General features: G+C 61.0%; 2 protein-coding genes across 3 annotated transcripts; one reads left to right on the top strand and one right to left on the bottom strand.

The window, feature by feature from the left end:
* Nucleotides 1–26: 26 nt before the first annotated feature.
* Nucleotides 27–7,360, bottom strand: MAF1 (MAF1 homolog, negative regulator of RNA polymerase III). Of its 2 annotated transcripts, none has more exons than XM_054398627.1 (8): nt 7,224–7,360; nt 5,348–5,485; nt 4,767–4,895; nt 3,726–3,891; nt 3,003–3,124; nt 2,315–2,434; nt 1,903–2,019; nt 27–1,725 (listed from the first exon to the last, which is right to left on the bottom strand). In XM_054398627.1, exons 2-8 carry the CDS (start codon nt 5,428–5,430, stop codon nt 1,704–1,706), a joined length of 759 nt encoding a protein of 252 aa, XP_054254602.1. In that variant the 5' UTR covers nt 5,431–5,485; nt 7,224–7,360; the 3' UTR covers nt 27–1,703. The 2 variants fall into 2 exon arrangements, with proteins under 2 accessions (XP_054254602.1, XP_054254603.1); XM_054398628.1 differs by having other exon boundaries at nt 5,348–5,482.
* Nucleotides 7,361–7,456: 96 nt separating this feature from the next.
* SHARPIN (SHANK associated RH domain interactor) lies at nt 7,457–23,116 on the top strand. Its single transcript, XM_054398624.1, has 16 exons — nt 7,457–7,540; nt 7,717–8,313; nt 9,277–9,451; nt 10,071–10,181; nt 11,071–11,212; nt 11,502–11,592; nt 12,118–12,385; nt 13,323–13,384; nt 14,133–14,306; nt 17,875–17,898; nt 19,385–19,521; nt 20,640–20,751; nt 21,859–22,038; nt 22,121–22,219; nt 22,330–22,473; nt 22,967–23,116. Exons 1-16 carry the CDS (start codon nt 7,457–7,459, stop codon nt 23,045–23,047), a joined length of 2,481 nt encoding a protein of 826 aa, XP_054254599.1. The 3' UTR covers nt 23,048–23,116.
* The last annotated feature ends 1,325 nt before the right edge of the window (nt 23,117–24,441 follow it).

Raw genomic sequence — 24,441 nt, 5'->3', positions numbered from 1 at the left:
GGAGGGGCGGGTGACAGAAACTCTTTATTGGTGCGAGGGTCCAATGCTGCGCTGTGAGCTGAACCTCCCTGCTGGGGGTCCAAAGAGGACTGGGTGGGGGGCACAAGAACCTGTCCTATTCCTGCCCCTTCCAGGGCTGGGGGGGGGGGTGGACGCAACGGGGGTCCTATGGGAGCTGGTGCAAAGCCACCCCCGGGCTGGAAGCCAAGCTGAGGAGTTGAGAGGGAAAAATTCCAACTCGAACCCAACGATTTTCCCTCTTTTGGGAGGAATCTGGGAGCTGGGAAAAGCCACTGGTGCTAAGACAGCCCCTACCACTGGTGGTGCTGGGTGGGGAGGGTCTCTCTCTGTCCTCTCCCTGCACCCCCAGGGGACAGGGACACCCCACAGCATCCATGCCTGGAAGAAACTCCCCCAGGGAAGCATCCCCTCAGTAAGGGGAGTCTCCAGCCTTGGGGCACCTTCCCCACCCTGCCCCAAACCAGCCCCTGCCACTGAGAACCCCCCCAGACAGAGGAGGGGTGCACAGGAAGCGTCCCCCCAAGGGGTGAGGACCCCCACAGGAGCTCCATGTGGGCTTATTTGGAGTGAGACAGTTTGGGTGTTGCCCCTCATTTGTGCGTGCTCAGCTGAGACCCCCCACCTGACCTGGCACTTAAGGGGGCACTTGGTACCCCCCTAAAACTTTGGGTGCCTGGGGGGGGAAGGGGGAATTTGGTACACCCCCCAAAAAACAGGTAGGGAGAGGTGACTTGACCCCCAAAATTCTGTGTGGGGGGTGGGGAGCAGGGGGGGACTTGGCACACCCCAAAACTTTGGATGGGGATGGGGGGACTTGGTATCCCCCAAAATTCTGGGTGCCTAGGTGGGGAGGGAGGCTACTTGCCCCCCAAAATTCTGTGTGGGAAGGGGGGGACTTGACATCCCCCAAAATTCCATGTGCCTGGGTGCGCAGGGAGGCACTTGGGGTCCCCCCAAACCTGCCAAAGCCATTTGTGGTTCAAGATCAAACCCAGGAAGCCCTGGGGGGTATGTGCAAGCTGATCCTCCCCTCATCCCTCCCCAGGACAATATTCACCCCCAGTGGGTCCCCCAGCATGGAACCAGTGCAGGCTACTGGTGCCACCAGTAAAAGGCTACCAAAACCCAACCAAACCCCACAAAACGAGGGAGGCAATCAGTGCAGGGGAGGGGGGGCAGGAGCAAAGCAACCCCCTGCCAGCAGCAGCTCTTCTCAGGCGAGGGGGGGAGGCTCAGGGGGCAGGCAGCTGGATGTGTCCCCCCCTCGCCTGACAGACGGACGGAGCCAGAGGACAGGGGGACGGCGCTGGCTGGGTCACCACCAGTAAGGAACTGGGAGCTGTGGAGCCCAGCAGGAGTCTGAGGGGTCAGTGCAGCCAGAAAGTGCAGCAGAAGTTTGGGGGGGGGTGTCCTGAAGGGCTGGCCAAGACCCCTCCCCCTCAGTGGGGACAACAGCTTGGCCATGGCCACATCCTCAGTAGGGCCAGGAGGCCACAGCTGCTTCCAGTCCATACCAGTTCTGGGTACTGGGAAGGTCCTCCAGTGTCAGTGTGGGGCTGAGCCAGGTGGCGGTGGCTGGGGGGGGAGGCAGATGCGGGGCTGGGGGCTGCCTTGGCATTGGGGGGGACATGGCAGAAGGAGCCAGGGGGGTCCTGCTGGCACCTGGGAGCTGCTGGGCATGGTCAGATGCAGAGAACTTGCAACCTGCAAGCAAGGAGACTGGTGTGACTGGGTGGTACTGGTCTGGGGGAGGAGGTGGGGTGGATGGGCACTGGGAGGGGAGGGAAATCCCAGATCCCAGCATGGTCTGGGCAGGAAGTTTGGAGGCCCAGCCTCGTGATCAGCAGAGGAAGCTCCTGGTCTGCACCCCGAGCTCCTCACCTGTCCTCCTCGATGCTGCCACTCTCGGTGTCTCCATCCCCCTTCTTCTCGCTGTCCTCCTCACCCAGGTCCATGTCCAGCTCCTGGCCACCCTCGGGGCGGGTGTAGGCAAAGCCGCTGGGGGGGCAAGAGGGAAGAGGGGCTGGCCACGGGCAGGGCCCCCCAGGGCCTCAGTGTCCCCTCCCTCAGTGTCCCCTGCCAGGCAAAGGGGCACCATGGGGACCTCAGCTCCCCTCAGCTTGTCCGTGGGTGTCTCAGGAGGAGACCAGGCTCCGCTGGAGCTCCATGCCTTGGCCAGGGTGCCCAGAGGACACAGATCCACCACACAGGGCTCAGGAGCTGGTGGTGGCCAAAGGTTCCTCCTCTGCAGGGTGACAGCTTGAGAGTGGCTTAGGGTGACTTGGGGCCTGACCTGATGGAGCGGCAGGTGAAGAAGACAATCCTCTTCAGCCTCTTGTTGTAGAAGAAGTAGTTGAAGGACCAGAGGCTGCCATCTTCTCCAAAAGGGTCTGAGTCCAGATCGGGGTTGTAGCTGCAACAGCAAGAGGAAAAGCATGAGGGACACTGTGGCAGGTTCTGCTCCCTGTGCCAGCCCTGTTCCTGTCTCAGTTAGAATCATGGAATCATTATGGTTGGAGAAGACCTTTAGTATCATCAAGTCCAACCATCGACCCAACACCACCATGAACACTTAGTGTCCCCAAGTGCCTGCTGTATCTACATGTTCATGAACACCTCCAGGAATGGTGCTCCACCACCTTCCTGGGCAGCCTGCTCCAATGCCTGACCACCAGTTAGACACTGGAGAAACTGGGTGAGCTCAGAGCCACCTTGAGCTGGTGTGCTCAAGAGCTGGGTGGCTACTTGGACCAGTTGTCAGGTGATAGGAACCATACCATGTCCCCTAGTTGGCTTTAGAAGAAGGATGAGACCCCCCCAGCTACCTGGGGAGGAGATCTCCAAAGGTTCTGTGTGGGATGGGACAGCAACAAAAGAGCATCTCTAGGGATAGGAAGCTGGGGGCCAGTCAAGTGCCCTGCTCCAGGTGAGTCCTCACAGCTACCCCACAAAACGTCATGTTTGGGTGGCCAGAAGGTTACCTGTAGATGTCACACTCTGAGAGACAGATCTCCTCGTCCACCGCATCCCACAGAAGTGGCTTCAGGGCCTTGAAATCCTCCCGGACAGCAGAGAAGAGGCTGCAGTTGACAGCATTCACCACCTGCAGAGACCCACCAGGACCTCAGAACCTGGAGCAGGCTGCCCAGAGAGGTGTGTGCTCTCCTTGTGTGGAGAGCTTCCAAAGCCACCTGGGCACTGGCATCCTGGGCACCTGCTGCGGGTGACCTTGCCAGAGCAGGAGGGTTGAACTGCGTGAGCTCCAGAGGTCTCTTCCCACCCCACCACACCAGGATTGTGGGATTCTGAGATGTATGGGGCACACACAAGCCAAGTCTCTCCCAGTGCAGAGCCTGGTGGCTTCTTGGAAGCCTCTCTGCAAACTTCCCTGGTCAGGGAGGACATTTTCTGGTCTATCTCCTCCTGGACTAGAGCAGCCTGGATGAACCCTGATGGCCAGAAGACAGTAAGCCAGCCACCATGGCTGGAGAAAAGGACATCCCAGAAACCTCCCCCTGGAGAAACCATCCCACAAAGCTCTTCCTGGGGAAGATCTGCTTCATCCCAAGGCTGACTGTGTCAGAGGAGAGAGCAAGGGGGGCGGTCTGCAATGGCTTCCCCGGGACGGTGGCAGCACGGAGGAGCTCCTGGAGAAGCAGGGCGCACCCCCTGCTGCCTGGTCTCAGGAGGCTTTGGCCACCTACCCAGTTGAGGCTGGGCTCCCGGCTGAACTCGTGGCTCTTGGCAGCGCTGAAGTCGTAGTCGGGGCGGAAGGACTCGTTGAGGGTAGCGATCAGGTAGAAGAGGGTCTTGCGGCTGCACTTGTCACTGAGGGGACCCTCCTCGTCCCCACCCTGGCTCTTGCCGAGCCTGACAGGACACAACAGTCAGGTGAGAGGTGTCACCAGCATGGCCACCACTGAACAGCAGCCAGCAAAGAGCTGCCCTGCTGGGAAAGGCCCTGGGGGTTGGCAGCAGCGGCTGGAGGGGAGCCAGAGTGTGCCCAAGCTGGCCAAGGAGGCCACCAGCAGCCTGGCCTGGAGCAGCCCCAGGGTGGGCAGCAGGAGCAGGGCAGGGATGGTGCCCCTAAACTGAGGGCACTGGGGAGGCCACCCCTGGAGTGCTGGACTCAGCTTTGGGCTCCTGAGCCCAAGAAGGACCTTAAGGGGCTGGAGGTGTCCAGAGAAGGGCAAGGGAGCTGGGAAAGGGTCGGGAGAAGAAGGGTCGGGAGAAGAAGGGTCGGGAGAAGAAGGGTCGGGAGCACTTGTGAGGAGCAGCTGAGGGAGCTGGGGGTGTGAAGCCTGCAGCAAAGGAGGCTGAGGGGAGACCTTGTGGCTGTCTGCAAGTCCCTGAGAGGAGGCTGGAGCCAGGTGGGGCTGAGATCTCTTGTGCCAAGGGTTGGGCGAAGAGGAAGTGGCCTCACATGTTGTGCCTGGGGAGTTTGAGGTTGGCCATGGGGAACAATTTCTGCCCCTTGAGGCTTGTGCAGGCTGCCCAGGGCAATGGTGGAGTCCCCATCCCTGGAGGGCTTTCAAAGCCGTGGGCCATGGTTTGGTGGTACCCTGGCAGTGCTGGGTCTGTGGCTGGATGCCAGAAGCTCCTCTTCCAACCTCCACAACTCCATGAAGAAGTAGAGAAGCCAGTCCAGAACCTCAGAAATTATGTCATCCACCTTTAAGGAGTCCCCAGATCCCATCCCCACCCTGCTCTCCATGGTGCAGGGGACACACACAAGCCTGTGGTACCTGCTGGGGCTGATCCCCGTGGTCTGAGGAGGTGACAGGGCCTCCAGGACGTGGGGTTGTCCCTCCTGGCAGAACTGCTTGAACATGTGCTTGTCATCTCCAGCCATCTTGCAGGAGTAGCTCTCAATCCTGAGGGACACATCAGAACCACCCCTATGTGTCCCAAACCAGCACCAAGCCCCAAAAAGGCTTTTCAGGGCCACCAGAACCACCCCAACACCTCTTCTCCTCTTTCCAGTCTCTCTTCCCTCTGACCTCTCCTCCTCCTGCCTTCTTCTCCCTCCTATTTCTCTCTAGCCTCCCTCCAGCCTCTCCTTCCTCCACCTTCTCCTTCACCTCTCTGCTGGCCTCCTTTCCAGTCTCTTCCTGGGCCCTCCTCCCTTCAGTCTCTCTTCTATCCTTTCCTCTCCTTCAGCCTCTTGTTGGCCTCTCCTCCCTCCATCTTCTCTTTCAGTCTCTCCTTGCCCTCTTCTCCTTCCAATTTCTCTCCAGCCTCCCTCCATCCTCTCCTCTAGCTTCTGCTCCTTCTAGCCTCTCCTCCTTCCAGCCTCTCCCCCATCCTCCGCTCTCCCCAGCCTCACCTCCCGATGATGTGAGCATCTCCTGTCTCCACTGTCAGCTGGGAGTTGATGGCTTCAAAGCTGGAGTTCTCCAGCAGCTTCATGCTCCCGGCTCCCGCGGCGATTCCCGGCACAACGGCTGCAGCAAAGCGGATCCTGCTGAGGAAGGACACCCTGCAAGTGGGGACCAGGGCACCTCAGGGAGGTCACCAAGATCCCCTCCTCCTTCCTGAGGCCTCCAGTGCTTTTGGGGCTGGAATTTTCCTCTTGGAGCTTTGGAAAACCCAAGCATGTCCTGGGCTGCGTCAACCAGCAGGACAAGGGAGGGGATTCTGCCCCTCTGCTCCGCTCTGGCGGGACCCCGCCTGGTATCCTGGGTCCAGCTCTCTGGAGACCCAACACAAAGGTCATGGAGCATGTCCAGAGGAGCCCACAGAGATGATCAGAGGGATGGAGAACCTCTGCTATAGGTAGATCTCAGCCCCACCTGGCTCCAGCCTCCTCTCAGGGACTTGCAGACAGCCACAAGGTCTCCCCTCAGCCTTCATTGCTCCAGGATCCACACCCCCAGGTCCCTCAGCTGCTCCTCACAAGTTCTCCAGACCCTTTCTCTTCTCTAGACCCTTCCCCAGCTTCCTTGCCCTTCTCTGGACACCTCCAGCCCCTTAAGGTCCTTCTCAGACTCAGGGGCCTAAAGTTGAGCCCTGCACTGCAGAGGTGAGCTTGCCAATGTCCCCAGTCCAGGGGGAACCAACCCTGCCCTGCTCCTGCTGCCCACCCTGGGGCTGCTCCAGGCCAGGCTGCTGGTGGCCTTCTTGGCCACCTGGGCACACTCTGGCTCCTCTCCAGCTGCTGCCACCAACCCCCCAGGGCCTTTCCCACCAGGCACTTTCCAGCCCCTCTGCCCCCAGCCTGGAGCCTTCCTGGCCTTGGTGGGACCCAAGGGCAGGCCATGGAAGCAGGCACCATGAAATCCAGAGCTGGTGGTCTCCCACTAAAGAACCACTCCAGGAAGAAGCTGGGATGTGCCAACTTGCTTCTGACCAGAACAGATCTGGCAACAAAGGCCAAGTTGAGGCCTTGAGGAGCAAAAGCTCAGCAGGATGGTAGGGAACCACCCAGTGTAAAAGCAGCTGAACAAAGGAACATGTGAGAGATGACCTGAAGAGCTCAGCCTTGATAAAAGTGAAAGGGAAAGAAAGATTTTGGAGTGCAAGAGGTCAGGCTATGAACATGGGCCACGACTTCCTCTTGAGGATGGTGACCACCATGGCTGGTGCAGTCTGGCCTGGGGAGGAACCAGCTCTGACCTCCGCTGAGTTACCTGTGCAGAAGGTGGGAGCGTTGGCAGGGGTGGAAGGGGTACACTGGAGATGGGAAGGAGAAGGACGGGGAGCTGGGGAGGACCGGGGAGGAGCCAGAGGAGCAGCGGCATTCAAAAGGAGCCGCCACACGCACCACAACTGGGAAAACACAGACAGGACCAGGCGCGGCCTGTAGCACAGCCCCGAGGCACTGGCAGCCAACACAGGCCCTTCCCGGGCACGGCTCTCCCCTAGGGACACCGCCGGAGGCAGGCCCAACCCTGGGTCCTGCGGTCCGCCCTGAAGGTGACAGGCCCCGCTGGGCGGGAAGCAGAGGCGCCGGCCCGGCATGCCCCGCGGGGCCCGCTCAGGCCTACGGCTCCCGGCGTGCCCCGCGCTCACCGGCCCACAGCTCCCGACATGCCCCGCGCAGTAACGGAGGGGAGCCCATTGAGCCTACAGCTCCCGGCATGCCCCACGCGGTCGAAGCGCAGCTGGTGCCCTGCGCACCACCACGGTGCACGCTGGGAAATGTGGTCCGCGGAAAAAGGGGGGGTATTCATCGTGGGGGGCGGCGATGAGAGCGGTCTTACCGGCGTTTTCTGCTCTCGGTCCCAGCGGGGCCTCCTCGCCGTGACAACTCCTTCACGCTCGGAACGTTTGTAAAAAGAAGCGTCTCCGGGGAAAGCTGGAGGAGGGCGAGTATGCCTCGGCCGCCGTCCGCCGTCTGGCTCCGGCCCACCGGGCCTCCGCCCACCTCGACATGTCCCCGAGTGCTCGGGACGGAGCGAGCGGTTGAGCGAGACCTGGGAGTCTCCCGGTGACGATGAGCGAACGAGCGGACGATCTTCTCCTCAGGCACCGGACGACAACAAGCGGCAAGGCCCCACCCTCGGCCCGTCCGTCCCAAGTAGCGGCTGACAGCCCGCTCCTCCCTATTGGAGGCCGGCCCTGGCAATCGCCGCGGCTCTCCACCCCCGCTGGCTGATAGGGACGTCAATCAGGGCAGTGCTCCCGCCCTCCGCAAGGGGAGCTTCAAGGCTCCGCCCACATGCCGGAGCGCTCCGAGTTCTGATTGGCTGCCAGGGACAAAGACGGGGGGAGCGGTTGTCAATCAAGGCAGGGGGTGAGAGGCGCCATCTATGGGCTCGGCGCTGCGCTGCGCCCCAGGGAGCGGAGCAAGGGGAGGGACCGGGGGACTCGTCTGGATCCGGAACCTTGGGCCGCGGGGTCACGTTTCCCGCCGGCCGTGCCCGGGCGCTGCCGGAACGCTGTGAGTCGGGGACGCGTTTCCGGTGGAAGTGCTGGCAGAGGCGGAAAAAGGCGGCGGCGGCGGCCGCGATGGCTTTGCCCGGTGCCCCCGCTCCGGCCTCGGCTCCGTCCGCGGTCCCGGCGCCGCCGCCGCCGCCCACGGTGTTGATGACGGTTCGGGCAGGGCTGGCGCAGGCCTCTCGCCTCCTGTCGCTGCCTGCCGCCGCCGCGCTCCGCCTGCAGCTCAGTGTTGAACCGGAGGCCGGCGGTCAGCGCCGCTTCCGACTCGGCCTGCGCCACCCAGAGGCGGCCGGCGGCGCGGTGAGAAAGGGGGGACCCCGGGGAAGGGCGAGGGCAGCGGCCGAGGGTGGGGATCAGTGTCCTCCTCCCCACCCCGTCCCCAGTGCCGGAGAACCGGCGCTGGGCCCTGCCGTGAGACAGGGGAGAGCCCCCCGCTGCGGCGGTAACCGACTCTCCTCCCAGATAGTGCTGCTGGGTGTGGGGACTCGGACTCGAAGAGGGGGGTCTGCAACCGGATCTCGGAGCCCCAGCCAAGCTACCTGGGATGGTTCCAGGGCTGGGGCATCTCCCACCTCTCTGGGCAGCCTGGACCAGGCTCTCCACACCCTCCCAGTGCAGAATTTCCTTCTCAGCTCTAGGGTCCATTTCCCTCTTCCAGTTCAAACCCAGCATCCCTGGGCCTGGCCCTACACCCCTCATCAAGGTCCTCCTCAGCTCTCCTGGAACCCCCTTGAAGTCCTGGAAAGCCACCAGAAACTGTTCCTGGAGCTTCTTTTCTCTAGGGTGAACACCCCTAACTGTCGCAGCCTGGCCTCGCAGCAGAGGGCTTCCAGCCCTCCCGTCATTGTTGTGGCTTCCTCCAGCCCTGCTCCAACAGGTCCATGTAGAAGTTAATGAGCTTCACTCGTGGAGTCACAGAGTCCTTTGAGTTGGAAGAGACCAAACTGATTCTGGGGTAGTTGAGGCTGATTTGGGAGCACTTGAAGTCTCTGAGCCCAGATTTGGTGCATTAGAGGCTGGATTTGGTGCATTAGAGGCTGGATTTGGTGCATTTGAAGCCACGTTTGGGGCATTTCAGGCCCAATTTGGGGTGTTAAAGGCTGAATTTGGTGCTTTTCAGGCCAGATTTCGTGCATTAGAGGCAGACTTTGGGGTGTTTGAGACCCATTTTGGGTCATTACAGGCTGATTTGGTGCATTTCAAGCCAGGTTTGGGGATTTCAGGCCAGACTTAGGGTGCATTTCAGGCTGAATTTAGTGCATTAAAGGCTGATCTTGGGGCATTTGAGGCCAGTTTTGTGCATTCAAGGCTGTTTCCATGCCATGCCTCCCTCTCTCCATCCTAACCTGGCCCCCTGACCCCTCTGCTCTCCAGCTCATTGCTGAGTACGACCTGTGGGACATCTCGTACCGCGTGCGGGGCCCCACCAGCCATGAGCTCTCTATCCCTGGCTCCTCGGACAGTCCCTTGGGATTCACCTTCCCAGAGGAGCGGGAGGCCCAGCGCTGGTGGACCATCGTCAGCAGCTCCCTGTGGGAGGTGCAGAAAGGTTGGTGTGACCAAACAGCTCCTCCTCACCACGCCCCCAACAAGGGGCTGCTGGGCTCTTCCCAAGGTGGGGGGCACAGCTGGGGCTGCTCCCACCCGGGAATCTTTGGGATGAACAGCAGGAGTGGCTCCTTGGGGCTCCCCCGAGGAAGCTCCCAGCCTGTTCCTTCCCTGGAGTGTTGCCTCCTGCACACCTGGAGAGGGATTTTTGAGGGGGGCCTGGGGCTGGTGGAATTTCTGAGGAGACCCCCAGAGTTGGGAGGGGGTGTGGGCAGAGACAGTGCACTGGGGGTCTGTCCCAGCACCACACTGGGGGGGGAGCTGCTGATGAGAAGGGACAAGAACTGGGAAGGTCTGGGGAGCACAAGGAGCTGTGCCTCCCAGTGCCCACCCCCGCCTGGCACCTCCCACTCTGATCTCCCCATCCCAGCACCTTCCGTCTCTGCTCAACCCTGCCCTGCTCCTGCCTCTCTGGGGCGGACAGTTGGTGACAGTCCCTGCTCAGGGGCTCTCACAGCCCAGCTCTGCCCTGCTCCTGCCACCCAGGGCAGGCAGTTGGTGCCAGTCCCTGTTCATAAGGTGGCACAGCCCAGCCCTGACCTGCTTCTGTCTCCCCTCAGCCTCTGACTCTGCGCTGCCAGCCCCAGCCCCATCACTGCCTGCTGCTGCCAGAGGAGCCTCAGGGGATCAGGATCCAGAGGCAGCTCTGACCTTGGAGCTTTCCCAGACAGGTACTGGGGGAACTGGCTTGCAACTGGGAGTTGTTGGAGGTTTTTTTGGGAGCTTGAGAAACTCCACCAGAGACAGGCTCAGACGTGGGCCCAGCAACAGGCTCGTGAGTCACCAAGGCCTTGAGGGTGGAAGAGGCCTCCAGGCTCCTGGAGTTCAACCATTGACCCAGCAGTGTCAGGGCACCACCAAACTTTGGCCCTCAGCATCACAGCTTGGAAACCCCTCCAGGGATGGAGACTCCACCACTAGGTGGCCTGAGCCAGGCCTGCACAAGCCTCAAGGGGCAGAAATTGTTCCTCATGGCCAACCTCAACCTCCCCTGGGGCAACTTGAGGCCAATTCCTCCTGGTCCAATGCTTGGCACAAGAGATCTCAGCCCCACCTGGCTCCAGCCTCCTCTCAGGGACTTGCAGACAGCCACAAGGTCTCCCCTCAGCCTCCTCTGCTGCAGGCTTCACAACCCCAGGTCCCTGAGTCCCTCAAGGTCCTTCTTGGAGTTAGGTGCCCAAAGCTGAGCCCAGCACACCAGGGGTGGCCTCCCCAGTGCCACCAGTCCATGGGGACCATCCCTGTCCTGCTTCTGCTGCCCACCCTGGGGCTGCTCCAGGCCAGGTTGTTGGTGGTCACCTGGAAGCTCTGGTGCTGTGGTGCAGAAGCTCCTTTAGGGGCAGAGCTGGGACCCCACGTCCTAGGAGGCCCCCCTGGGTGCTCAGTTGGGCAGGGAGGGACAGATCCACTCTCTGGGTGTTGGCTTCACCTTGGCACATGGGGTTCAGAACCCCCTAGGTGCTGGCAGTGCTGATGCCGTGGCTGGCAGTGGTGGTGCCATGCCCAGGGGCTGATGTTTGCCCACCAGCTGCTGGGTGATGCCTCTCTCCACCCCCCTAGAGGACCTGGCCCTGCAGCTCGCCCGGGCCATCGAGCTGGGTGCCGAGAAGGAGGCCTCACGCTGTGCAGTGGCCCTGGCTCGCCAGCAGGCCACCCTCAGCATCCTCCTGAAGGAGTCCAACTATCCCCCAGAGGAGATCAGGTGAGCTTCTCAACCACCACTCTGCCTCCGACCCCTGGGGCCTTTCCAGCCCCTCTGCCCCCAGCCTGGAGCCTTCCTGGCCTTGCTGGGACCTGAGGACAGGACCTGGCACTTGGCCTTTGTCAACCTCATCCCATTGGCCTCATCCAGTCAGTCTGGCCAGGTCCCTCTGGAGAGCTCCGAACCCCTCTGGAGAGCCTCTCCTGGCCTTGATGATCCTCATGCCATGGATCCAGCCTGGCCAGGTCCCTCTGGAGAGCTCCTCTAACAGCTTTCATCTCGCTTCCAGCATGAATGTGGGGGTGGAGGACGCCACCTCCTCAGCCAGTATCACCATCATGGTCCATCCCCACACCACCATCGCGGCGCTCAAGCAGCAGGTACGGAGTGGGGCAGGCTGGCACCAGTGGGACCAGTAAGAGCCCCACAGCCCCTTCCTCAGCATCTGAACCCATAGTGGTTGGGATGAGCACTGCTGGTGTGGGGGGAGAGAGGAGCCTTCCCCTGGGGGTGTGGAGGGGAGAGAGGAGCCTCCTGTGATGGTGTCAGGGGGGAGAGGAGCCTCCTGTGGTCGGGGCCAGGGGGGTGGGGAGAGGAGCCTCCCGTGGAGGTGGGGGTAGGGGAGAAGAGGAGCCTCCCATGGTGGTGTGGGGGAGGGAGAGGAGCCTCCCGTGGTGGTGGTGTGTGGGGGGGAGAGGAGCCTCCCGTGGGGGTGGGGAGAGGAGCCTCCCGTGGAGGTGGGGGTAGGGGAGAAGAGGAGCCTCCCGTGGTGGTGGTGTGTGGGGGGGGAGAGGAGCCTCCCGTGGTGGTGTGGGTCCACTTCTGGTGGTTCTCTGGGCTCTGCAGCAGCACCTAGAGTGGGCAGGCAGCATGGTGGTGGGCTCAGGGTGGCCGTGCTTGCCCAGGTGTTCCAGGACTACGGGTTCCACCCGCTGGTGCAGCGCTGGATCATCGGGCAGTGCCTGTGCGTGGACGAGCGCACCGTGGGCTCCTACGGCGTGCGGCGGGACGGCGACGCCGCCTTCCTCTACCTGCTGGCGGCGGAGGTGGCCGAGCTCAGCCGCTGGCGCTACGAGGAGGACCTGGCCCAGCTGAGCACCGCCTCCTTGCCCCCGGACGGCCCCGGGGCGGGGCGCAGATACAGCACCCTGCCCGGCGCCGCCGCGCACAAAGGTCTGTGCTGCTCCTGCTCCTGCTCCGCCCGGCCCCGGCCGCCAAGGGGGCCCCAGAGGGCTCTGCGGAATGGGGCTGGGGACCCTGGCATCGTGGTGGTGCTGGGCCAGGGGGGGTGAGGGTGTTGGGGTGGTATCATCTCAAGCTGGAGCATAAGGTGGTGGTGGTGATTCAGGAGCTGCTGCACTGGTACAAGAGGACGAGTGGCTGCTCCAGGATGGGGCAAACTCAATGTTGTCCAGCTTGGGAAGATGCTGAGTTTCTTCTCCAGGGTGGAAGTAACTCAGTGCTCTCCATCCTGGGAGCTGCCAAGTGACTGCTTCACAATGGAGCAGACTCAATGTTCTCCATCTTGGGAAGCTGCTGAGTTTGGTCTCTGTGATGGAGCAGACCAAATGTTCTCCATCTTGGGAGCTCCCAAGTGGCTTCTTCATGATGGAGCAGACCCAGTGTCCTCCATCTTTGGCAGCCACCATATGCTGGCAACCTTTGTGCTGCCAAACATGCTTGGGAAGATCCATCCTGGTCTTCCTCATCCTCCTTTCACCAAAAGCTTGTGGGGAGGTCTTGGATTCAACTTAGGCACTCTGGAGTCCTGCACCAGGAGCTGTTGGGCTCCATGGCACCAGAAGTGGTCTTAGTGCCGTGGCCTGAAGCACTTTGTGCCAGTGTTGGGGTGTGGTGGGTGCCATGGGTCTGTGTGCCTGGTGTGGGACAAGTGGCCTCCTCTTCAGGGACAGGAGGGTGCCCCTGGCCTGGTTGCTCAGTCTTTGGGTTGATGATAACATCCTGGCTTTGCTCTCCAGGCTCAGGGAATGAGGCCAGCCGCAGGATGAACATCCAGGAGATCAGCCAGCACCTGGACATGCTGCAGCTCAGGGACACTGCCACTGCCCAGCCACAGCCCCCTGCTCCCCGCCTGCCATCACCCGTGCAGGTACCTGGCCCGTGGTGTCTGTCCTGCAGCTCCTGCCTGGTGTCCTCCAGGGTGCCACCAAGGCCAGGAAGGCTCCAGCCTAGGGGCAGAGGGGCTGGAAAGTGCCTGGCGGGAAAGGCCCTGGGAGTTTGGTGGCAGCAGCTGGAGAGGAGCCAGAGTGTGCCCAGGTGGCCAAGAAGGCCACCAGCAGCCTGGCCTGGAGCAGCCCCAGGGTGGGCAGCAGGAGCAGGGCAGGGATGGTGCCCCTGGAGTGGGGGCACTGGGGAGGCTACCCCTGGAGTGCTGGGCTCAGCTTTGGGCCCCTGACTCCAAGAAGGACCCTGAGGGGAGGTGTCCAGAGAAGGGCAAGGGAGCTGGGGAAGGGTCTGGAAGACTTGCAAGGAGCAGCTGAGGGAGCTGGGGGTGTGGAGCCTGCAGCAAAGGAGGCTGAGGGGAGACCTTGTGGCACTCTGCAAGTGCCTGAGAGGAGGCTGGGTGAGGGTTGGGGCCTTCTTCCAAGCGTTGGGCCAAGAGGAAGCAGCCTCGTGTTGCCCCAAGGGAGGTTGAGGTTGGCCATGAGGAACAATTTCTGCCCCTTGAGGCTTGTGCAGGCCTGGCCCAGGCTGCCCAGGGCAGTGGTGGAGTCCCCATCCCTGGCAGTGCTGGGTCAAGAGCTGGACTCTGAGATCTCTTCCACCCCAACCCATCTGATCATTCTCAGCTCTCCCAGTCTGGGTGGGTGCTGGGGGAAGTGCAGGATATCCCACCACATCCCATCCCTTGCTGTTGCCTCTCTCCAAAGCCCTTTTCCCATCCTCTCCTGCTCTCCAGGCGGGGTGGTCGTGTCCCAAGTGCACCTTCATCAACAAGCCCACGCGGCCGGGCTGTGAGATGTGCAGCAGCGCCCGGCCCGACGACTACGTAGTGCCCGGCGGCTACACCCCGGACGAGACGGAGCTCTGGAGGATGCAGCAGGAGCAGGAGGGCATCCGGCAGTACCAGCAGGTACAGAGCGGGACCACAGCTCCCCACAGCCCCTGGCACCCCTGGGTAGGAGCCATCTCAGGGAGGGTTCCAGGGGCTGTGGTGTTGGCTCAATGTCTGCTGCTGCTTTGAGGTGGTCGCTGTGGTGGCGTGCAGGAGGAACATGGGTGACAGAACGTCCACACCTCGGCGTGGTGGGGTGGGAAGGGATGTTTGGAGCTCACCCAGGGCAGCCCCCTGCTCCAGCAGGGTCACCCACAGCAGGTGCCCAGGATCCCCATGCCCAGCTGGCTTTGGAAGCTCTCCACACAAGGAGACTCCACAACCTCTCTGGGCAGCCTGCTCCAGACCTCAGAACCCTCCAAGCCAAGAGGTTGCTCCTGAGGGAACCTCCTGGCTTCCAGTTTGTGCCTGGTGCCCCTTGGCCTGTCCCTGTCTGGTCCCAGCCTCTTCCTCCCCACCCTGCAGCTGTTGAGAAGATTCCCTCTGAGTCCTCTCCTGTCCAGGCTCAGCAGCCCCAGGTCCTTCCCTCCTCAGAGTCTTCTCAGCAGCTTCCCAGCCTCCAGTGCCTCTCTCCAGTAGTTCCCAGTCTCTGAACTGGGGAGCCCAGGGCTGACCCCAGTTGTGCAGCTGTGTCCTGAGCAGGGCAGAGCAGAGGGGCAGGAGAACCTCCCTTGTGCTGCTGGCCACACTCTGCTGAATGTCCCCAGGAGACTCTTGGCCACTTTGCTGGCTCCTTGGTGGCTCAGGGTCAGTTTGGATTCAATGATTTGGTGACAGGCAGAGGTCTGGCACCTCTGGAAACTGCCAAGTCCAAGTTCCCTGAACGCTTCCTGCTAAAGCAGGTCACTCCCCCAGGTCTTGCAGCTCCTTTTCTCATCTCCCCAAGTCCTAAGGTCCATGTGGTGCCCAGGTCCATGTCCTGCCAAGGTCCACATCATGCCAAGGAGCTCTTGGCTTCCCTGCATGCACTGAAATCTCGTTTCTACTTCCTGGAATCACTGCTGGGGCTACTTCTCTCATCTCCCCACATCATGAGGTCCATGTCCTGCCAAGGAGCTCTTGGGTTCCTCTTGGTTCCTACTTCTGTAAGTTCTGGGATGCCCTCTTCTCTCCCCACATCATGAGGTCCATGTCCTGCCAAGGAACTTTTAGTTTCCTTCTGTGCACTACAGTCTGGTTGCTACTTCATGGTGGGGCTTCTTCTCTCATCTCACCACATCATGTGGTCCATGTTGTGCCAAGGTCAGTGTCATGCCAAGCAGCTCTTGGCTTCCTCCTGGTTCTTACTTCTTGCACTCTCTGGGTGGGCTTTTCCCAGCTCACCATGGTATGAGTCCCACATCCTGCCAGGAAGCTCTTGGGTTCCTCCTACACACTGAAATCTGGCTCCTGGTTCCTGCTTCCTGGAGTCACTGTGGGAGCTTCTCTCATCTCACAGGTTGTGAGGTCCGTGTCACACCAAGGTTGGTGTCATTCCAAAGTCCATGTCATGCTGAGGAGCTCTTGGGTTCTTCCAGCTTCCTACTTCCTAGGATCACTGGGGAGCTTCTTTCATCTCACCACATCATGAGGTCCATGTCCTGCCAAGGAGCTCTCGGGTTCCTCCCATGCATTGAAATCTGGGTCCTGCTTCATGGAATCATTGCAGGGGCTTCTTCTCTCATCTCCCCATATTGTGAGGACCATGTCCTGCCAAGGAGCTCTTGGGTTCCTCCTGATTCCTGCTTCCTGGAGTCACTGGAGGGGCGTCTTCTCTCATCTCCCCACGTTGTGAGGTCGGTGTCACACCACAGTCAGTGTCATGCCAAGCTGCTCTTGGGTTCCTCTGGTTCCTGTTTCCTGGATTCTCTGGGAGGGCTCTGCTGGCAGCCCCAGGTGGGGCTCACTGTGGGTCTGGGGGTGTCTCTAGCTCAGGCACTGACCAAACCTTCTCCTCTCTCTTCTCTCCCCGGTGCTACCATCCCACCGGGAACAGGTCCTGGGCTCCCCGGATGACTTCATCCTCCTGTCCTCCTCCGACTTCAGCTAGCACCCACCTGGACCTGCCCCATCTGTCCCCCACCCCCCAGCCAGGCATTGGTGCCCCTCAGGGCTCCCTGGTGCCCCCAGTGCCCACCAGGACAGCCCTGTGTGCACCCAACTGGGACACTCTTGGGCCACCTCGCTCCAGCCCAAGACTTGACGCAGGAGAAAGGCCCTCAGCTGGGGGTGGGGGGCTCCAGGAGCAGGGGCTGAGCCCTTCAGGAGTCATGGAGAGGGTCTGAAATCCCCCTGGGTGTAGGGGGGGGCATGAGGGGACCCTGGTATGAGGGAGCCATTACCAGTCCTGTTGCTGCCAGCCCTGGCCTGGGGGCTTCAGGGAAGAGCTGGTGTGGCTAGGGCTGCTCTGGGCAGTCTCAGGCTCAGGGGGGTCATATTTTTGGTGTCCTCTGACCCCTGGGGAGCCACATTCTGGGGGTCTTAGGCCCACAGGGGTCTGTGCCCTGTGGATGGCATCATGGCAGGGTGAGCTCAGGAGCTGCATGGGGGCCACTGGTGGAAGGGGCCAAGCCCTGTAGCCTCCCCTGACTGACACCAGCCCTTGGCAGAGCACTTGGCAAAGAAATGGGTCTGGGGGTGTCTGACTGAGGTGTGGGGACTAGTTTGGGGGTATCCCAGTGGCACACTGCCCTTGCTGGCTACCCTTAGCTCTGTCATGGGGCTGGCAGAGCTGCTGTGCCCACACCAGCCCTGGCACAGGCCTGGCAGAGTCACTGTACCCACACCTGGATGATCCCTTCATTGCTCCCCTATTAAAGCCTTACCCACTAGTGTGGCTCTGCCATCTTGTGCCAGCTGCTCTGTGCCATGGGGGGAAGCTGCTGCTTTGAGGGCTAGTAGCTGTGGTGGTTTGGCTCTGGCTGGGGGTCCAAATGCCCACCAAAGCTTCTCTATCACTCCCCTTCTTAGGTGGGCAGGGGAGAGGGGAAAATAGAACAAAAAAGGCAACAGTAAGATAGAATCATAGACTGGTCTGGGTTGGAAGGGACCTCTGAAGGTCATCCAGTCCAACCCCTCTGCAGTCAGCAGGGACATCCTCCACTAGATCAGGTTACCCAGAGCCCTGTCGAGCCTCACCTTGGATATCTCCAGGGATGGAGCCTCCAAACCACCTCCCTGGGCAACCCCTTCCAGTGTTCCACCACCCTCATGGTAAAGAACTCGTTCCTAACATCCAATCTCAATCTGCTCTTCTCTAGTTTGAAGCCATTACCCCTCGTCCTGTCAGTGCAGGCCTTTGCAAACAGTCTCTCTCCATCTGCTTGTAGTCCCCTTCAGGTACTGGCAGGCTCCCTGGAGCTTTCCCTTCTCCAGGCTGAACAACCCCAGCTCCCTCAGCCTGTCCTTGTAGCAGTGGTGTTCCAACCCCTGATCATTTTCAGGGCCTTCCTCTGGACCCTCTCCATCAGGTCCTTGTCCTTCCTGTGTTGAGTGCTCCAGAGCTGGATGCAGTACTGCAGGTGAGGTCTCACCAGAGCAGAGTGAATTTAATAGGAACAATTTAATCATCATAACAATGAGCACAAGCCAAGGCTGCACGTGGGAGCAAAAGCAAGAGAGATCACAGGGTGTTAGGGGTTGGAAGGGACCTCTGGAGATCTTTGAGCCCAACCCCCCTGCCAGAGCAGGATCATCTAATCTAGCACAGGTGGCACAGGAAAACATCCAGACAGGGCTTGAAAGCCTCCCCAACCTCTCTGGGCAGCCTGCTCCAGTGCTCTGTCACCCTGACAGTGAGGAAGTTGAGGTGGGACTTCCTAAGCTGCAGTTTACATCCATTGCCCCTTGTCCTGTCACAGGGCACAAGTGAGAGGCCATGGGAGGTGCTCCCTGCTGCCCATCAGCAGGCATTGGTGGGTCCCAGGGAGCAGGGCTCTGTGTAACTGTTCCTCTGGAGGACAGGCACCCTGGATGAATCTCCTCCCACTTCCTTCTTTCACTGATGTCCTCTGGTATGGAGTGCCCCTTTGGGCAGTTTGGGTCAGCTGTCCCAGCTGCGTTCCCCTCCCAGGGTCTTGCCCACTCCTCAGCATACTCCTGGGGCAGGGCAGTGTGGACAAGCACAGCCTGGGTGCTTGGTCAGCAGCAGCCAAAACGCTGCTGTGTTCTCAGCTACAGCACTGCAAAGCACAGCCCTGCAACCATGCTCTGGGGAGAGCTAGCTCCAGCTCAGCCAAACCCAACACAGTGCCAGGCAGTGAAATGGGGCAGATTTGGAGGGTACTTCCCCCCTGAGCTGGGCACCATGGCTCCAGAGCAAGCCCATGCCAAAGCTGGGTCTTGGCAGCTTTCACTGGTGCCAGCTTGCTGGGAGTGGAGGCTGGACTGGCTGCTGAGGAGAGGGCACAGGGTAAGAGAGAGCCTGGCAGAGCTGCTATGCCCACACCAACTTTGACAGGGGCCTGGCATGGGTGACACTTGGCAGTGGGTTGGTGACTCTGGTGCTGGCAAAGTGTTGGTGGCACCCTTGGTTGGTGGCCATGAGGGCTGCAAGAGGTGTGGTGGAGTGCTGCCAGCCTCATCAGGCTGTGCCAGCTTCCTCCAGTGCTGGCTCTCCCAGTGGGGCAGAGCTGGAGATGCCCTCTCCAGCCTGGCACCCTCAGTTCTGGCTCAGGAGACATTGCCTGGGGCAGGAGGCCAGGGGTTAGGGGAGGAGATGGAGGTCTTGGGCTTGGTTCAGAGACCAAATGCTGCTCTTGGGCGTCCCTAGTCTTACTCTTGGACCTCTCTGGTCTTGGTCTTGTTCCTAGGACCAAACACTGGTCTTGGTTCAGAGGCCAAACACTGGTCTTGAACTTCTCCAGTCTTGGTCTTGGACTTTCCTGGTCTTGGTCTTGTTTCCAAGACCAGACGCTGATCTTCGGCTTCACTGGTTTTGGACCTCTCTGGTCTTAGTCATGGTCTTTGTTCAGAAACCAGATGTGGGTCCTGGGCTTCTCTGGTCTTGGTCCCCTCCTTGGAGATGTTGAGGCCAGTCTGGGGACTGGTGGCAGTGCTGGAGGGATCTGACCAGGGCTGCCCCTCTCTGGCAGGCACTGGAGGCTGAGCGGCTGAAGAACTTCCAGCAGCTGCTGCAGCTGGAGGAGGAGGTGCTGGTGACCAACCGGGAGGTGCTGGAGTGTCTCATCTGCTTCCAGCAGGTGCCCCCGGGCCAGGGGGTGCTGCTGAGGGAGTGTCTGCACAACTTCTGCAGGTACCCACCCATCAGAGACCACCCCAGCATCTTGGTGACCAGCCCTGAGACAACCCCGACCCTCATGGTGACACCATGAGCCCCTCATCCTTGTGGTGACCAGCCCCAAGACCCCTCACAGTCTGTAGGGTCTGAACCCCAAGACCCCAACCATTGCAGTGATGACCTCCAAGATCTCCCTGCCCTCACAGTGATTGCCCTTGAGCTTCCCCCCACCAGTAACCAGCCCCAAGACCTTCCAGCCCTCACGGAGATCCCATGAGCCCCTCACCCTTGTAGTGAATGGCCATGAGATCCCCATCTCTGTGGTGACTGGTTCCAAGATGCTCCAGCCCTCATGGTGACCACCCACAAGGCCTGGGTCCCAAGGCCTCTTCCAGTGCAGTGACTGGTCCCAAGAACCCCACCATCATGGTGACCAGCTTTGAGCTCTCCACCATCATGCTGACTGGTCCCCAGATCCCTACCGTCACGCTGAGTTGTGAAACCACCTTGGCCCTCGTGGCACAATGACCAACCCCAGGACCCCTGACCATCATGGTGACCCACCCAAAGACCTCATCGACCATTATGCTGGCCAACCCAAAGCCCCCCCACAGCGCTTGTGGTGACCAAGCCTGAAGACCTCAGTCACCATCATGGTGACCAGCCCCAAGACCCCTCACCATCATGGTGACCAGCCCCAAGACCCCTCACCATCATGGTGACCGGCCCCAAGACCCCTCACCATCATGGTGACCAGCCCAAAGACCCCTCACCATCATGGTGACCGGCCCCAAGACCCCTCACCATCATGGTGACTGGCCCCAAGACCCCTCACCATCATGGTGACTGGCTTCAAGACCCCTGACCGTCATGGTACCCAACCCTAAGACCCCTGACCATCATGGTATCCAACCCTAAGACCCCTGACCGTCATGGTATCCAACCCTAAGACCCCTGACCGTCATGGTACCCAACCCTAAGACCTCTCACCACCATGGTGACCAGCCTCAAGACCTCACCAACCATTATGATGGCCAACCCAAAGACCCCTCAGCCCTTGTGGTGAGCAGCCCCAAGACCTCCCCATCATCCTGATGACCAACCTCAAGCCCTCCCCACCGTGGTTCCTGCAGGGAGTGCCTGCGGCAGGTGATCAACTACAGTGAGGAGCCCTTGGTGGCCTGTCCCTTCCGGGATGATTCCTATGCCTGCAGCAGCCACCTCCAGGAGCGTGAGATCCGGGCGGTGAGTGCTGACCAGGGCCCTGCCAGGAGGTCCTGGGCAGGTCCTGCAAGGTGGAGAGGTCTCAGCTGACTAGGGAGGTCTCAGCTGACTGGAGATGTGAGCAAAGCTGATGCCCATCTCCAAGAAAGTGTCTGGGGAGCTACAGAGCTGTCAGCCTGGCCTTGGTGCCATGGAAGGTCATGGAGAAGGTCATCTTGAGGGACATCATGTGGTACATGCAGGAAAAGCAGAGCCCAGTCAAGATGAGTTCAAGATGGGTAGGTCCTGTTTGAGGAACCTCATCTTCTATAATGAGGTGACCCTTAGTGGATGAGGGAAGAGCTGCAGCTATGTCTACCTGGACTTTAGTAGAGCCTTGGACGTGGTCTCCCACAGCATCCTCCTGGAGAAACTTGGATGAGTGGAGGATGCTCTGGGTTAAAATCTCACCCAAAGAGGGATGGGGAATGGAGTGAAATCCACTTGGTGGCTGGGCACAACTGGTGTCCTCAGGACTCAGCACTGGGGACAATTCTCTTCAGTGCTTTCAGCCATGATCTGGATGAAGGGATGGACGCACCTGCAGGAAGTCTAGAGATGACAGCAAGTTTTGGGGAAGCATTGAGGTGCTGGAGGGTTTGAAAGCTCTCCAGAGGGACCCGACCAGGCTGGCTGGCTGGATGATGCCAGTGGGATGAGGTTGGCCAAGGCCAAGTGCTAAAGAAGCAGAAGTGTCTGGAGAACTTATGAAAAGCATCTGAGGGACTTGGGCTTGTTGAGCCTGGAGCAAAAGAGGCTGAGGGGAGATCTTGTGGCTCTCTGCAAGTCCCTGAGAGGAGGCTGGAGCCAGGTGGAGCTGAGATCTCTTGTGCCAAGAGGAACTGGCCTCATGTTGCCCCGGGGTGGTTCAGGTTGGCCATGAGGAGAAGTGTCCTCATTCAAAGGCTTGTCCAGGGCAGTGGTGGAGTCCCCCACCCCTGGAGGGGATTCCGAGCCACGGATCTGTGGTGCTGAGTGCCACAGCTTGGTGGTGCCGTGGCAGCACCGGGTCAGTGGTCGGTCTCCATAAGCCCTGCTGGAGGTGCTGCTGCAGCCCAGCGGCGAGGCTGAGGCCGTGGCTGTCCCCAGCTGGTGTCCCCAGCCGAGTACCGACGCTTCCTGGAGCGGGGCCTGGCGCTGGCCGAGCGCCGCAGCCCCAACAGCTTCCACTGCCGGAGCCCCGACTGCCGCGGTTGGTGCATCTACGAGGACTCCGTCAACGAGTTCCGCTGCCCCATCTGCCAGGCCCTCAACTGCCTCCTCTGCAAGGTGAGACACCCCCCCTTGCCCTGCCGCTGCCGTGCCGCCGCTGTGCCGCCGGTGGCTCAGTGGTGCCCTGGTGCCCTTCCAGGCCATCCACGAGGGCAGGAACTGCCGGCAGTACCAGGATGACCTGCAGGCGCGGGCACAGAATGACGCCGCCGCCCGGCAGACCAGCGACATGCTGCAGGTTTGGCCCGGGGGGAGCCCACAGGGACTTAAGAGGGTTCTAGGAGGGGTGAGGGAGGGTCTCAGTTGGGGTTGCCGTGTCCCTGATGGGCACCTGTCGCCCGCTGGCAGACGCTGGTGCAGCTGGGGGAGGCCATGCACTGCCCTACCTGCCTCATCATCGTGCAGAAGAAGGATGGCTGCGACTGGATCCGCTGCACCGTCTGCCAGACCGAGATCTGCTGGGTCACCAAGGGCCCGCGCTGGGGACCGGGGGTGAGTGGCATGGGGGGGACCATGAGGACCCCTCCACCCCAGTGTCCCCAGGCTGTGGTCGTAGCTAGGTTGTCCCCAGGAGTTCCCAACCTTGACCTTCTGGGCTCCCATCCTGCCCTTGGTGGGCTCCCAACCCTGACCTCGATCCTCTCTCCCCCTACCAGGGGACGCTGGGGTGAGTGACACAGTGGGGGAAATGAGGGACTCCCCTATGTCCCCAAGCTGTAGTCATGGCCAAAGGGCCAGACTGTCCCCAAGTGCTTCATGGTGGGCTCCCACCCTTACCTTGGTGGGCTCCTAACCTGCCCTTCCTGGGCTCCCACCCTCACCTTGATCCCCTCTCCCCCATACCAGGGTCCTGGGTATACTGGGGTGAGTGACCTGGGGGGCACATCAGGAACCTCCCTGGTGTCCCCAAGATAACAGCCAAGGTGTCCACAGGAGCTCCATGATGGGCTCCCATCCTGACTTTGCCCTCCTCTTCCCCTCCCAGGGTCCTGGGGACACCAGTGGTGGGTGTCGCTGCAACATCAACGGGCAGAGGTGCCACCCTCAGTGCCAAAACTGCCACTGAGGCCCCCATAGGGACAAGGGACCCCCTGGGGAGTACCCAGCGGAGCCAGCCAGAGCTGGGAGCCGCTCTTTTGACACAGAAGGAAGGGCCCAGCCTCGGGCACAGCCGGTGCCACAGCCCAAGGACGCTTCTGGTCGCAGCCAGGGAAGGAGGAGAGAGAGATGAGGTGATGAGGAGGGACACGGGGCACCCAGATGCCACCCAGGTGCCACAGTGCCCTGCACCAGTGCCACACAGGGACAGGTTCGGGGGCTCAATGGAGCCTGTGCCAGCAGTGGAGCCCCCATGGCAGGAAATTACGTTGGCACAGCGGTGTGTGGGGGGAATAAAGCCGTCTGTGTGCCAGCGCCTTGCTGCCAGGGTGATGCCAAGTGGAGCTTTGCCAAGCTCACAGGGCCGGGGACTGGGGCATCTGGCATGGGCAGACCCATGGCACAAGAAGTGACCGTGGGCAGAGCCATGGCACAAGGAGACACCATGCCACAGGCAGAGCTGCTGTGGCACAAGACGTGATGCCACAGGCCAGGCTGTGGCACAAGGAGGCACAATGCTGTGGGCAGAGCTGTGGCACATGGCACAGGCAAAGCTATGGCACAGGAACACACCATCTCATGGGCAGCACCATAGGCAGCCATCATGCCACAGACAAAGCCACACCACGGGCAGAGCTGTCCCACAGGAAGGCTCTCTGCCATGCACAGACACCACACCAGGAGCAGAGCCCCTTTGGCACTGGTAGGGCGTGACCAGTGCCACACCTTAGGCACAGCCAGGGCATGGGTAGACCCTGCACAATGGGCAGAGCCATGGCACAGGCAGACCCCTTGCCATGAGCAGATGTCTGGCACACACAACACACACTACATGGTGCCTGGAGGCTGGTGCCTCTTTGCCTAATGCTTGGCACAAGAGATCTCAGCCCCACCTGGCTCCAGCCTCCTCTCAGGCACCTGCAGACAGCCACAAGGTCTCCCCTCAGCCTCCTTTGCTGCAGGCTCCACACCCCCAGCTCCCTCAGCTGCCCCTCACAAGTTCTCCAGACCCTTCTTCTCCAGACCCTTCCCCAGCTCCCTTGCCCTTCTCTGGACACCTCCAGCCCCTCAAGTTCCTTCTTGAAGTCAGGGGCCCAAAGCTGAGCCCGGCACTCCAGGGGTAGCCTCCCCAGTGCCCCCAGTCCAGGGGCACCATCCCTGCCCTGCTCCTGCTGCCCACCCTGGGGCTGCTCCAGGCCAGGCTGCTGGTGGCCTTCTTGGCCACCTGGGCACACTCTGGCTCCTCTCCAGCTGCTGCCACCAACCTCCAGGAGCCTTTCCCACCAGGCACTTTCCAGCCCCTCTGCCCCCAGCCTGGAGCCTTCCTGGCCTTGGTGGAACACGAGGGCAGGACCTGGCACT

Source organism: Indicator indicator, unplaced genomic scaffold, assembly GCF_027791375.1.
Source record: "Indicator indicator isolate 239-I01 unplaced genomic scaffold, UM_Iind_1.1 iindUn_scaffold_69, whole genome shotgun sequence".
NCBI lineage: Eukaryota > Metazoa > Chordata > Aves > Piciformes > Indicatoridae > Indicator > Indicator indicator.
The sequence above is the reverse complement of the archived record's forward strand: the minus strand, read 5'-3'. Positions and strand labels throughout refer to the sequence as shown.